At 37.7% G+C, this 12,305-nt stretch overlaps 1 protein-coding gene across 2 annotated transcripts in view; it reads left to right on the top strand.

The window, feature by feature from the left end:
* LOC131971589 (plexin-A1-like) overlaps positions 1–12,305 on the top strand; it is a 409,823-nt gene that overhangs the window by 377,957 nt on the left and 19,561 nt on the right. For both annotated transcript variants that reach the window (XM_059333098.1, XM_059333099.1), the window contains 5 exons: positions 70–136; positions 3,271–3,417; positions 5,878–6,037; positions 7,227–7,330; positions 7,668–7,764. In XM_059333098.1, the coding sequence (XP_059189081.1) occupies positions 70–136; positions 3,271–3,417; positions 5,878–6,037; positions 7,227–7,330; positions 7,668–7,764 (575 nt within the window). The remainder of the gene's footprint in view (positions 1–69; positions 137–3,270; positions 3,418–5,877; positions 6,038–7,226; positions 7,331–7,667; positions 7,765–12,305) is intronic.

Below are 12,305 nucleotides of genomic sequence, written 5' to 3'. Positions count from 1 at the left end.
TGGACTTTTAGTGTTTTTTTTCATAATGACTGCATACATTGTGTTGAACGTGTTGTTTTTGTGTGTCAGGACGGAGTCTGTGGCTGAGAAGATGCTGACCAACTGGTTTACATTCCTGCTGTACAAGTTCCTCAAGGTAAGACGTGTTAAATCCCCCCGTAGCACCCTGATTCAGTGTGTTTGCTACATCTTTTACACACTGATTAATAGTCATTGTGTAAAGTGGATTTATACACTGCAGTGTTTTAAAATGCATTTATACTGGCTGTGTGTTAGAGGGCTTTATTAAATGCCCCCGGCTTATATTATTTCCCTGTTCCATTCATCTCAGCGAGGTTATTAAAAGGGTTTTTCCTCTTTCAGCTGCATATTTTCTTTTCCTTACCAGTTCAGTGTACAAACAGAAGATCATCAAAGCCTCTCTGCTGTTTTAACGTCCACAGATCTCCCCTCCACTCTTCTAATTTCACTCTAGTAGCCGGCGCGTCCCCCTCACTGATCTCTGTCTCGTTCTTTTAGCTCACATCTTCTCTTCCTCTGATCTCTCTTTCATCTCTGTCGTTTTCTGTTGTCATTATCCTGCCTTAAGGTCATTCTCCTCACCGGGGGGCCCGATGTCACGCCGATGTCCTCGAACGCCTCCTTCTTCTTCTTCCGCTGTCGTCCTCGTCCTCTTCCTCTTCCTGTCTCTCACTTTTACACAGATTATAGAAAACATGTCCAGTCAATGAAAATATTTCCTTTGTCTTCTCAGTTTGAGAAGATAACAAATACTAGTGGGTGCATTTATTTTTATGCTCAAAATGCACCTAAACTGTGACTTAAAACTTGAGTTACTGTGACTTTTTGAAAACATGCCTAATTAAAAATTCTGTAAAAGGACTTTACAGCGAATTTCGCAGTATTTATCCGTATCTATAGCCGTGTTTCCTTTAGGGGGAATTATGCACAGCGTCTCCGCTGATGATTAACATAGTGATTGTGAATTAACCGGCATCACTAACTGTGCACAGAGTGTCTGGTGCTTGTTGTAAACAAACAGAGATCGCTAAGTGAACACCTCCTGCAGCAGCAGCACATACACACTGTACTGCTACAGAGCTAACTGTTAGCCTGTTAGCACATACACACTGTACTGCCACAGAGCTAACTGTTAGCCTGTTAGCACATACACACTGTACTGCTACAGAGCAAACTGTTAGCCTGTTAGCACATACACACTGTACTGCTACAGAGCTAACTGTTAGCCTGTTAGGACATACACACTGTACTGCTACAGAGCTAACTGTTAGCCTGTTAGCACATACACACTGTACTGCTACAGAGCTAACTGTTAGCCTGTTAGCACATACACACTGTACTGCTACAGAGCTAACTGTTAGCCTGTTAGCACATACACACTGTACTGCTACAGAGCTAACTGTTAGCCTGTTAGCACATACACACTGTACTGCTACAGAGCTAACTGTTAGCCTGTTAGCACATACACACTGTACTGCTACAGGGCTAACTGTTAGCACATACACACTGTACTGCTACAGAGCTAACTGTTAGCCTGTTAGCACATACACACTGTACTGCTACAGATTTGCTGTTTTATCTGGTTTTTAGCCACACAACACACCAAAAACATACACAAAATTACAAAAACACACTTAAAAAATATTTTTTTACAAAAAAACCCACATAAAAAACACTTAAAATCAACAAAAACACACCGAAAACACTTTTTTTTGTTTGTTTTTTTCACAAAAAAACACACATAAAAATATGCAAAAACACACAAAAAAAGACAAAAAACACACACAAAAATTGCCTTTTTTGCAGTGTTTACATTTGCAACATATAGAGAATCCAAAGTAGGTCCATGAAGAACATGTGCAAATGTTAGAGAGAGAGATGAAGAAATAGAGGAGGAAGGGCTGAGGATGTGTGTATTACAGGAAGAGAGAGAGCGGGGAGAAAAAGTGTGTGTGTGTGTGTGTGTGTGTGTGTGTGTGTGTGTGTGTGTGTGTGTGTGTGTGTGTGATAGAGAAAAAGTGAGTTGTAGAGTGTGCTTGAAGGTGAGACAGATAAATTAGTACTTTCCCCTGTTCTCATCTGGACCTCATGCATCTCCAACACACACACACACACACACACACACACACCCAGCCACAGTGTGAAGTGTCTCCTGAGCCGGCCGGTCGATCATTAAGCTCTCGTCAGGAGGAGTTTTGGCCCTGATGTGTCCTCTAAACTGCTGCTGCTCCACTCAGAGTGTTTTCCTCAGTGATGACTAATGACACTATTGATTGACAAGTGTCTTTGATGTGGAGAGTGGGAAACATATTTATAACATCTGTGTCTGGTGGCATAAGCTCTGAGATGGAGACGACGGGAGAGAGCTGAAGAGATTTATATAACTTAGAAGCTGTGAGTCCTCCAGACAGACAGGGAGTGCTTAAAGCAGGGGTCTGAAACTCTAATTACCTGGAGGACGCTGGAGGCAGAATCATAATGACCAAAAAAAGACACAAAATGACTAAAAAAAAGACACAAAATTACCAAAAAAGACACACAATTAAAAAAAGACACAAAATTACCAAAACATACACAGAATTACCAAAAAAGACAGAAAATTACTAAAAAAAAAAAGACAAGAAATTGTTAAAAAAAGACAGAAAAAAAACTTTAATGTCCCCAAGGGGCAATTTGATTTACAGACAGTAGTATAAAACAAAAGACATAAAACAAGATGAATTATCCAACACTTCTAAATCTAAAGTTTTTTTTATCTTGGTAAGAATCAAATCAGGTCACTCTGCTCGGGCCAGTTCATCACTGCTGGCAGCTTTAATTTATTTGGTTTTAAGAGTTAATTTATTATTTTAAGGACTATTTTTTCCTGTTTTTGTTTGTTTGTTTGTTTGTTTTTTACTATTTTTCCTGTTTTCTGACTATTTTTTCCTGTTTTTCTGTCTCATTTTTTCTGCTTTTCTGTCTAATTTATTCAGTTTGTCCAACTAATTATTTTTTCTGTTTTTCTGAATATTTTTTTATTTGTTTTTCTGACTTTTTTTCTGTTATTCAGAGTAATTTTTTCAATTTTTCTGACTTTTTTTTTTCTGTTTTTGGAAAGAAGGGCAAAAATGCATTTTTGTCCTAGTATTTTCTCAAATATTTTCCGTTTTTCCTGCATTTCCGGACTCTTTCCCCTCTAACTTTAGTTGAAATGAGAGTGTGTGAGTGTGTGCTGGCAGCTCATGTCCTCTCTGTGTTTCTCTCCAGGAGTGTGCCGGCGAGCCTCTGTTCATGCTTTACTGTGCCATCAAGCAGCAGATGGAGAAAGGACCCATCGACGCCATCACAGGAGAAGCCCGCTACTCCCTCAGCGAGGACAAGCTCATCAGGCAGCAGATCGACTACAAAACTCTGGTCAGCTCCCTGATCTGATCTGTCTGCAGCTTCATCACTTGTTGAGCTTTACACACATTTTACAACAATGACAACTTTACCACAGCAAGATCTGACTAATCAGCAGCTGAAATGTTGCAGACAGCGTTTGTTTAACGATTTATCGGGCGAAGAACCGTATTTGGTAACTTCAGTGGTAATATTTTGAGAAAAAAAAGCTGCAAATGTGCTAGATTAAAGTGGCAAATCTGTGCGAAAAAGTCACAGAAGAAAGAGAAAAAATTGAAACAAAGCAACCTTTTTCTTTGTGACTTTCTTCTGTGACTTTTTCACGTAGATTTGCCACTTTAACTTCATGGAGTCTTGGACTATTTTATCCATTTTTGAATCCTTTTTGTGTCTTTTTTTGTCATTTTGTGTCTTTTTATGTGTCTTTTTTTGTCATTTTGTATCTTTTTTTGTCATTTTGTGTATTCCGTCTCTTTTTTCTAGTCATTTTGTCTCTTTTTGTGTCTTTTTTTAGTCATTTTGTGTCTTTTTTCTAGTCTTTTTGCGTCTTTTTTGTCATTTTGTGTCTTTTTTGGCCTTTTTGTGTCTGTTATTGTGTCTTTTTTCTAATTTTGTGTCTGTTGTGTCTTTTTTTTTGTCATTTTGTGTCTTTTTTTGTCATTTTCTAGTCATTTTGTCTCATTTTTTAGTCATTTTGTCTCTTTTTTCTAGTCATTTTGTCTGTTTTTGTGTCTTTTTTGTCATTTTGTCTCTTTTTTGGTCATTTTGTATCTTTTTTTGTCATTTTGTATCTTTTTTGGTCATTTTGTATCTTTTTTTGTCATTTTGTGTCTTTTTTGGTCATTTTGTGTCTTTTTTCTAGTCTTTTTGTGTCTTTTTATAGTCATTTTTTTTTCTTTTATGTCTTTTTTGGTCATTTTTGTGTCTTGTTTGACGTCATGAAGAAGTCGTGCTCCGGCGATTTCGTGGACTCCAGAGGGTTAAACCTCTTAAATCTGCACATTCTCGTAAACTTTTATCTCAAAATATTACCCCCCTCCCCCGGGTCCGTATGTTTTTTTGTTTTGTTTTGTTTGTTTTTATGTAATATCCTCCAATATTCTCTAGGGTTGAAATTTGGAATTTGCAAGTATTTCAATGAGTGCCCTATTAAGGGTTAATGGTGTACAAGGATTTCTTCCAGAGTAAACATGAGTTGTGTTTGGAGGAGAACGTGATCTGGCCTCGTTAATCACCTTCTCACTCCAAACAAAGCTCTTCAGCTTTGGATTGGAAACATACGGACAGAATACTTGTCAGCTGGATGCGCTGCAATTGTTTTGGTCTGCACCCATGTGTGAATGTTGAGTTATTACAGTCCCAAACAAACTGAGGGGGCCAGGAACATGTCCAGGTGTCTGTGTGTTTGAATATCTTTTTTAATTTTTTTATAACAGATCATTACATCAATTTTTCCTTTCATATTTTATGAAGAAAATTTGTTTTTGTATTGTTACATCAAGTTTACACATATGGGTCAGAAATGATGTTGTGCATTAGAAGCGTAGTGATACAAAAAGTGATTCACTGAATTAACAATGTGAGTATATGTGTAACTATGTTTGTCTTATTTTGAAGGTTTAACTTTAAAAGAGTTGTTAGAACCACCAGATTACATTGGAAAATCACATATTTTAATATTTGAGACTTATTAGAGCCACCAAATAATAGTTTCCATTGGAAAAACAAAATAGGAAAGTTAATATTTGTGTCTTCTTTGTCAGGTTTTAAATTGGTGACAACATATAAACACCTTCTAATGCACAACATGAGTAAAAAATGACTGAATTAAATGTTTTTTTATTCAAAAAGTAAGAAATGAAAACCAAAAATTAGGATGTATGATGATCAAAAACAAGTTATTTGAGGAAAACCTGCAATACTGAATGATGAAATTAATTTATTGCAAAGAAAAAGAATATAAAAACTTAGTCGGGTCACTTTAGACCATGTTGTGCATCACCCTCGAGGCACCTTGGGGACCAAAAATGGGGACATTCTGCACCTTAATTTTTGAAAATATTGCATATTTTGTGTTTTTGCCCTTGAAAAATTAGGGTTTCTTATGACAAAAAGGGCATAAAAACATTTAAACAAAAACTTTCAAAATAAGAGCACATGGATGTGTTAGCAGAGTCCACCACAGAACTTGCAAAAAGACTGTCAAAATAAGATGCCTTGTAGACATTAGTTTCACACCATTTAATTAATCATGAGCATAACATGATCATTTATATTAGTAGCTAATGTGAAATTTTGATAGAATCTCAGTCGATTGGTCTGATTTGGGAAACAGTTACGCTACATTCAAATGCACATAAACAATCGTCCAACATGTCACTTGTTGGCAACTCTTTTGCAGCGTCCGTGCTTCAGGCTAATTTCTTGTGTTTTCACCTGTTTGTTTGTTTGTTTGTTTGTTTTTCCCTCCAGACGTTGCACTGTGTGAACCCGGAGAACGAGAACGCCCAGGAGGTGACGGTCAAGTGTCTGAACTGTGACACCATCACTCAGGTCAAAGAGAAGCTGCTGGACGCTGTTTACAAGGGCAGCCCCTACTCACAGAGGCCCAAGGCTTCTGACATGGACCTGGGTAAGACACACACACACACACACACACACACACTGTAAAACACAACTTGTTGTTTCAACTTAAATATTGGAGTGTCCATGCTCTGAAATAATTTATGTCAAGACAACAAAGACAATGGAGGTAACTCAAATGAATCCTGCTATTTGACTCTATTTTAGGTTAAAATGACTTTTTACACAAATCTCTGTTGTATTGAAAAGGAAAAACAAGGTTTTACTTTAATGGATGGATGGATGATTTATTGGTGGATGGATGGATGGATGGATGGATGATTTATTGGTGGGTGGATGGATGGATGGATGGATGATTTATTGGTGGATGGATGGATAGATGGATGGATGATTTATTGGTGGATGGATGGATGGATGGATGGATGGATGATTTATTAGTGGATGGATGGATGGATGGATGGATGATTTATTGGTGGGTGGATGGATGGATGGATGGATGGATGGATGATTTATTGGTGGATGGATGGATGGATAGATGGATGGATGATTTATTGGTGGGTGGATGGATGGATGGATGGATGGATGGATGGAAGGATGGATGGATGGATGGATGATTTTTCGGTGGATGGATGGATGGATGGATGATTTATTGGTGGATGGAAGGATGGATGGATGGATGGATGGATGGATGGATGATTTATTGGTGGATGGATGGATGGATTGATGATTTATTGGTGGATGGATGGATGGATGGATGGATGGATGGATGGATGGATGGATGGATGGATGGATGATTTATTGGTGGATGGATGGATGGATGGATGGATGGATGATTTATTGGTGGATGGATGGATGGATGGATGGATGGATGGATGGATGGATGGATGATTTATTGGTGGATGGATGGATGGATGATTTATTGGTGGGTGGATGGATGGATGGATGGATGATTTATTGGTGGGTGGATGGATGGATGGATGGATGGATGGATGGATGGATGATAAATGGTTGGATGGATGGATGGATGGATGGATGGATGAATAGATGAACGGATGATAAATGGTTGGTTGGATGGATGGATGGATGGATGAATGATGATGATGATGGGTGGATGGATGGATGATAAATAGTTGGAGGGATGGATGGATGGATGGATGGATGGATGATAAATAGTTGGATGGATGGACGGATGGATGGATAATAAAAGTCTGAATGAAACTTTTCCCTCTGTTGTGTAGAATGGCGTCAAGGTCGGATGGCCAGAATTATTCTGCAGGATGAAGACGTCACAACGAAGATCGACAACGACTGGAAGAGACTCAACACACTGGCTCACTATCAGGTAACAACAAGCACCGCACAAAACACACAACACACAACAGGCCCAGCAAAAGGCCACATTCGCGGCTGTGGCTCAGTAACCGGAAGGTTGGTGGTTCGATCCCCGACCATGGCAGCCTACATGTCGAAGTATCCTTGAGCAAGATACTGAACCCCAAATTGCTCCTGATTCTGTTCATTGGTGTGTGAATGAATTCCCAATGGTGGCAGGTGGCACCAGTGTGCCCTGGTGGCCTCTGCCACCAGTATGAATGTGTGTGTGAATGGGTCGCTTTGAATATAAGTGCACTCCATTTACCATTTAGATTGGATTCACGGTGAATATTTGTGTGTTTCAGGTAACAGACGGCTCAGTGATCGCTCTGGTGCCGAAGCAGAACTCTGCCTACAACATCTCCAACTCCTCCACCTTCACCAAGAGCCTCAGCAGATACGGTACCACTCCCATTCTCCTCCTATTTAAATCCATCTGTCAGTGACCACCCCTCCCCCAACCAACCCACTCACTCACTCTTTCATTCCCTCTTTCTCTTTGTTTATCGTGGCCATGATTGGACTCCATTCTTTGTGAATGGCAATCCTTTTTATCCATTGCTATCAGCGGAGGCCAAGGCTATTCCACGGCTATTTCCAAGCAGCCTGTAAATGACAGGCATTAAAGTAGACACCTCGATCCCCAGCTGACAGAGAGAGAGGGAACACCTGGCAGTTAGCGATAGACAGAGGCCCGCCATCAATATGCTTTACTTCACTGGAAAATTAAACTATTTAGAAGATAAATGACTGTGTAGTAAAAAGACTGGACCCTTGTTTGAAACAAAGCGGGTAGTGACCCTCAGGCTGCACAGCTGCTATCATCTCTAGATGACTAGAGACTCACTGCAGCCTGGGCTTTCTTTAAAAGTAACTACATTTTGTTTTTTAAATGTTGCCTCTGTTTGACACTGTAGAGAAATACCAACAAGTTCTCCAACAGAAACAGCAGAAGAAGTCGTCAGTACCACAAATTACTATACGTATCATGTTCTAAGAGGTCTGTGATTGTTAAAAAAGGCTGCAGTTTCTGTGGATTTATGTTGTAAAACCACAGACCTTAGGTTTAGGGCAAAAAACATCTGGTGAAAAACACTTTAACCAGTAAATACACGTATGGAAATGCCAGAAAGGAGGTAGTGATAAGGGCCATGTGACTACCAAAGTTAAAATAGTTTTGGATTTTTCATTAGTTTTTTTTTGTTTTTTGGAAAAATGATTAGTTTTAGTTTAGTTTTTATTAGTTTTAGTGTTTTTGTAATGGGGTATTTGTTTGGTGCCAGATTAGAAAAAGTCACAATAAATGTTTGTGATCCATGTGATCCATCTCAGCCCCAATAAGTTTATTAAATCATGAAACCAGATAGATGAAATAGATTTCATATCAACCAAAAAGGTTTACGGATGAAAAAAGTTGACAAAGACGAAAACGAAGGACATTTTCACTATAATTTTAGTTAGTTTTAGTTTGTTTTGTAACCACAAAAAACAGTTTCAGTTAGTTATCTTTTTTTTATTTTTTACTTTTTATCTAAAAGTTGATGAAAATGTTTTTACAATTCTAGTTTTTGTTATTTTGTTTGTTAGTTTTCGTTAACTATAATAACCATGGTGACTGCCACACATTACGTAAAAAACGTAAGTTACGTTCAAAAACGTGATTCACGTAACTTAAGTTAGAAATGGTTTACTTTTGATTTCACATGGGACACGAACCCCGCCCTCCTGGGTGAAAGTCCGCTGCTTGTTTGACCCATCCTCCACCTTAACCTCCAACTGAAATATATAGTTATAGATCTAGCTCTTTGGCTACGTTCACCAGTTAATTGCTATATTTGCCCATTTGTGAAGTTTATTGTATGTATGTTTATGTGTATGTACGGACGGGTTGATGGCTAATTCTAATTCCATCCCTGTCTGTCTGTCCTGTCCACCCCTATTGCCTGTTAAGTGTCTTTAATTGCTTAGAAAAGCGCTATATAAATTAAATGTAATATTATTATTATTATTTTTCGTATCTGTTATTTGGTACTGGGCAGGTTGTGTGCTTGTCCTTTTTATTATGAAAATAGCTGCAGCTGAAAACAGCGTTGATGAGGAACGTTGTGGATGAACCCAAAAAATTAAGTTTCGGACTGGAAACCAAAGCGATAAGCTGAAAGACTAAAAAAAAATCTGTGTGGATTCATCACTTGAAACAGGCATAAAGTTCTCCTGGTTGTAGCTTCACTCTCTCCTCAACAACAAACCCTCAGCTTGTATTGTATGAAGTTGAGCCTTTCTATCTGGAGGCGTCTTGACTTGAATAAGAATGGAAGCATTTGAATAAATGCATCACACGACACCTACGCTGTTTGAGTACTGGATTAGTGGAGAGAATGTTGGAGAAAATTAAATTTATCAAATCAAAGCTTTGCTTTTTATGAATCATCTCACCCTGCTAAAATACACAGCTGCAGCTATTTTACTTCACAGGGAATATATTTAAAAAAATGTTTTTTCTTTTGGTGTTCGTGTTTGCTTCATGGTTTAATTGTGATCATGTGGGATGGATGTGTGTGTGTGTGTGTGTGTGTGTGTGTGTGTGTGGAGGAGGAGGAGGAGGAGGAAGATGTGTTTATCAGCGGGTAAATGTTGGCCACCAGTGGCCCTGATGGTTTGAATCAAAGACACTCAGCACCAGACAAAAAGAAGACACAAAATGACAGAAAAAAAAGTAAATTACTTAAAACAGACAAAATTACCAAAAAAAATGACACAATATTACTAAAAAAAGACACAAAATGACTGAAGAAACACTAAATGACTTTAAAAAGACACAAAATCACCCAAAAAAGACACAAAAAATACACACAATTACTAAAAAAAGACACAAAATTACCAAAAAAAGACACAAAATGACACAAAAAATACACAAAATGACACAAAAAAGACACAAAATTACCAAAAAAGACACAAAATTACTAAAAAAAGAGGCAAAATTATTTAAAAAAAGACCCCAAATTGCCAAAAAAAAGAAACATTACTAAAAAAGAAAGACACAAAATTACGGAAAAAAACAAAATTACTTTAAAAAGACAAAATTACCAAAAAAAAAGACACAAAATGACCTTCCATAACATTTCCACTTGTTGCTGTAACAACAACACGTCAGATAATAAACGGTTTCTTTTTGTTAACGTCGTGATAGAAAGTGTTTTTTCTTTGGGTGTGGATGGATGGATGGATGGATGGATGGATGGATGGATGGATGGATGTGTGTGTGGAGGAGGAGGAGGAGGAGGAAGATGTGTTTCTAACCACCAGTGGCCCTGATGGTTTGAATCAAAGCCAGTCAGCACCAGTAGACACCAGTAGACACCTCCTCCTTCAGCCTCTTGCTCTCCTCTCCCATTACTCTCCATTCACTCTTCTCTCTCCTGACCTTCTTTGTCTCTCCGTCCATTTAGCCCCCCCCCCCCCCCTCTCCAAACATAAAGGCTCTGCAACATGCATCACCAACTGTCTTTTTATCTCCTCACCTCTTCTGTCCTTCTAACCCCCCCCCCCCCCCAGGTATATCAATGGGGGGGTATGTCCCCCTAGACTCATAGTGTTGCCGATCCGTCCCCCTCCCACTTTCAGTAACAAACATTGTCGGTAAAACAGAGGATTAATGTTTATTAGTTAGATTATTTACATCGCAGCACATAGATCAGGGCTCTCAAACTCAAATTACCTGGGGGCCGCTGGAGGCAGTATTAAAACGACCAAAAAAAGACACAAAATGACAGAAAAAACTAAATTACTTAGAAAAAAGACACAAAATTACCAAAAAAAGAAACAAAATTATTTAAAAAAGACACAAAATTACTGAAAAAACACTAAATTACTTAAAAAATACACAAAATGACCAAAAAAGACACAAAATTACAAAAAAAGACACAAAATGATAGAAAAAACACTGAATTACTTTAAAAAGACACAAAATCACCAAAAAAATACACAAAATAAAAAAAAAAGTTGCAAAAGACGAAAACGAAGGACATTTTCACTATAATTTTAGTTAGTTTCAGCTAGTTATAATTGTTTTAAAAACTCATTTTTATTTTTATTTCAGTTCACGAAAATGTTTTTTCAATTCTAGTTTTCGTTATTTCGTTAGTTTTCATTAACTATAATAACGTTGCGTGTAAATTAAACACACCATAAGAGCACATGGATGTGTTAGCAGAATCCACCACATAGTTCACAAGAAGACTGTCAAAATAAGACGCCTTAAATAAAACATAGAAGAACTCTTATTCTCCTTTACAGTATGGAATGCCCTTCTTAGCCTGCTGCCCCCGCGACCCGGCCCGTGGATGGATGAATGTTATTTTATTTATTTTTATTTATTTATGTTAATATGTTGGTTTTTGTTTACACTACAGTTTATTTAAAACATTATTTAAATAAAACACATTTTGGTTTAGGCACGGAGTGGAAAAATAACTCATTGAGTTTAAAATAATCTACTGACAGCTTCGTCCCCCCAGTTCAAAAATCCCATTAAATCCCACTAAATGTCTCCATGCTAAATGGAACAATCATAGAAATTCATCTCCTTGTTTCTCTCTAATCAACTTTGACACTCACGCCATGAATAATGAAACAGACAGAGATGATGAGTCACACTCCGTAAAAGAGGAAGAAAAAAATAATGAAATGCTCTGAGTTTTGGGTGATTATTCGTTAATTTACTTGTCAGATAATAAGAATCTACATGTTTTTAGTTCTACCTTATAACCTGTGAAACGGAAAAGAATCCAGGCTGTAATAGTTTTTTGGTTTCTGAATGAATAATAATGATGAAGTTACGTTTGTGACTTTTATTACACAATTAAATGGAAAAAGCTTTCTACACTGCAATCAAAAATGTCTCATTGCAAGTAATATTAATTTTTGATTCAACATGTATTACG

Source organism: Centropristis striata, chromosome 5, assembly GCF_030273125.1.
Source record: "Centropristis striata isolate RG_2023a ecotype Rhode Island chromosome 5, C.striata_1.0, whole genome shotgun sequence".
Classification (NCBI taxonomy): Eukaryota; Metazoa; Chordata; class Actinopteri; order Perciformes; family Serranidae; genus Centropristis; species Centropristis striata.
The sequence above is the reverse complement of the archived record's forward strand: the minus strand, read 5'-3'. Positions and strand labels throughout refer to the sequence as shown.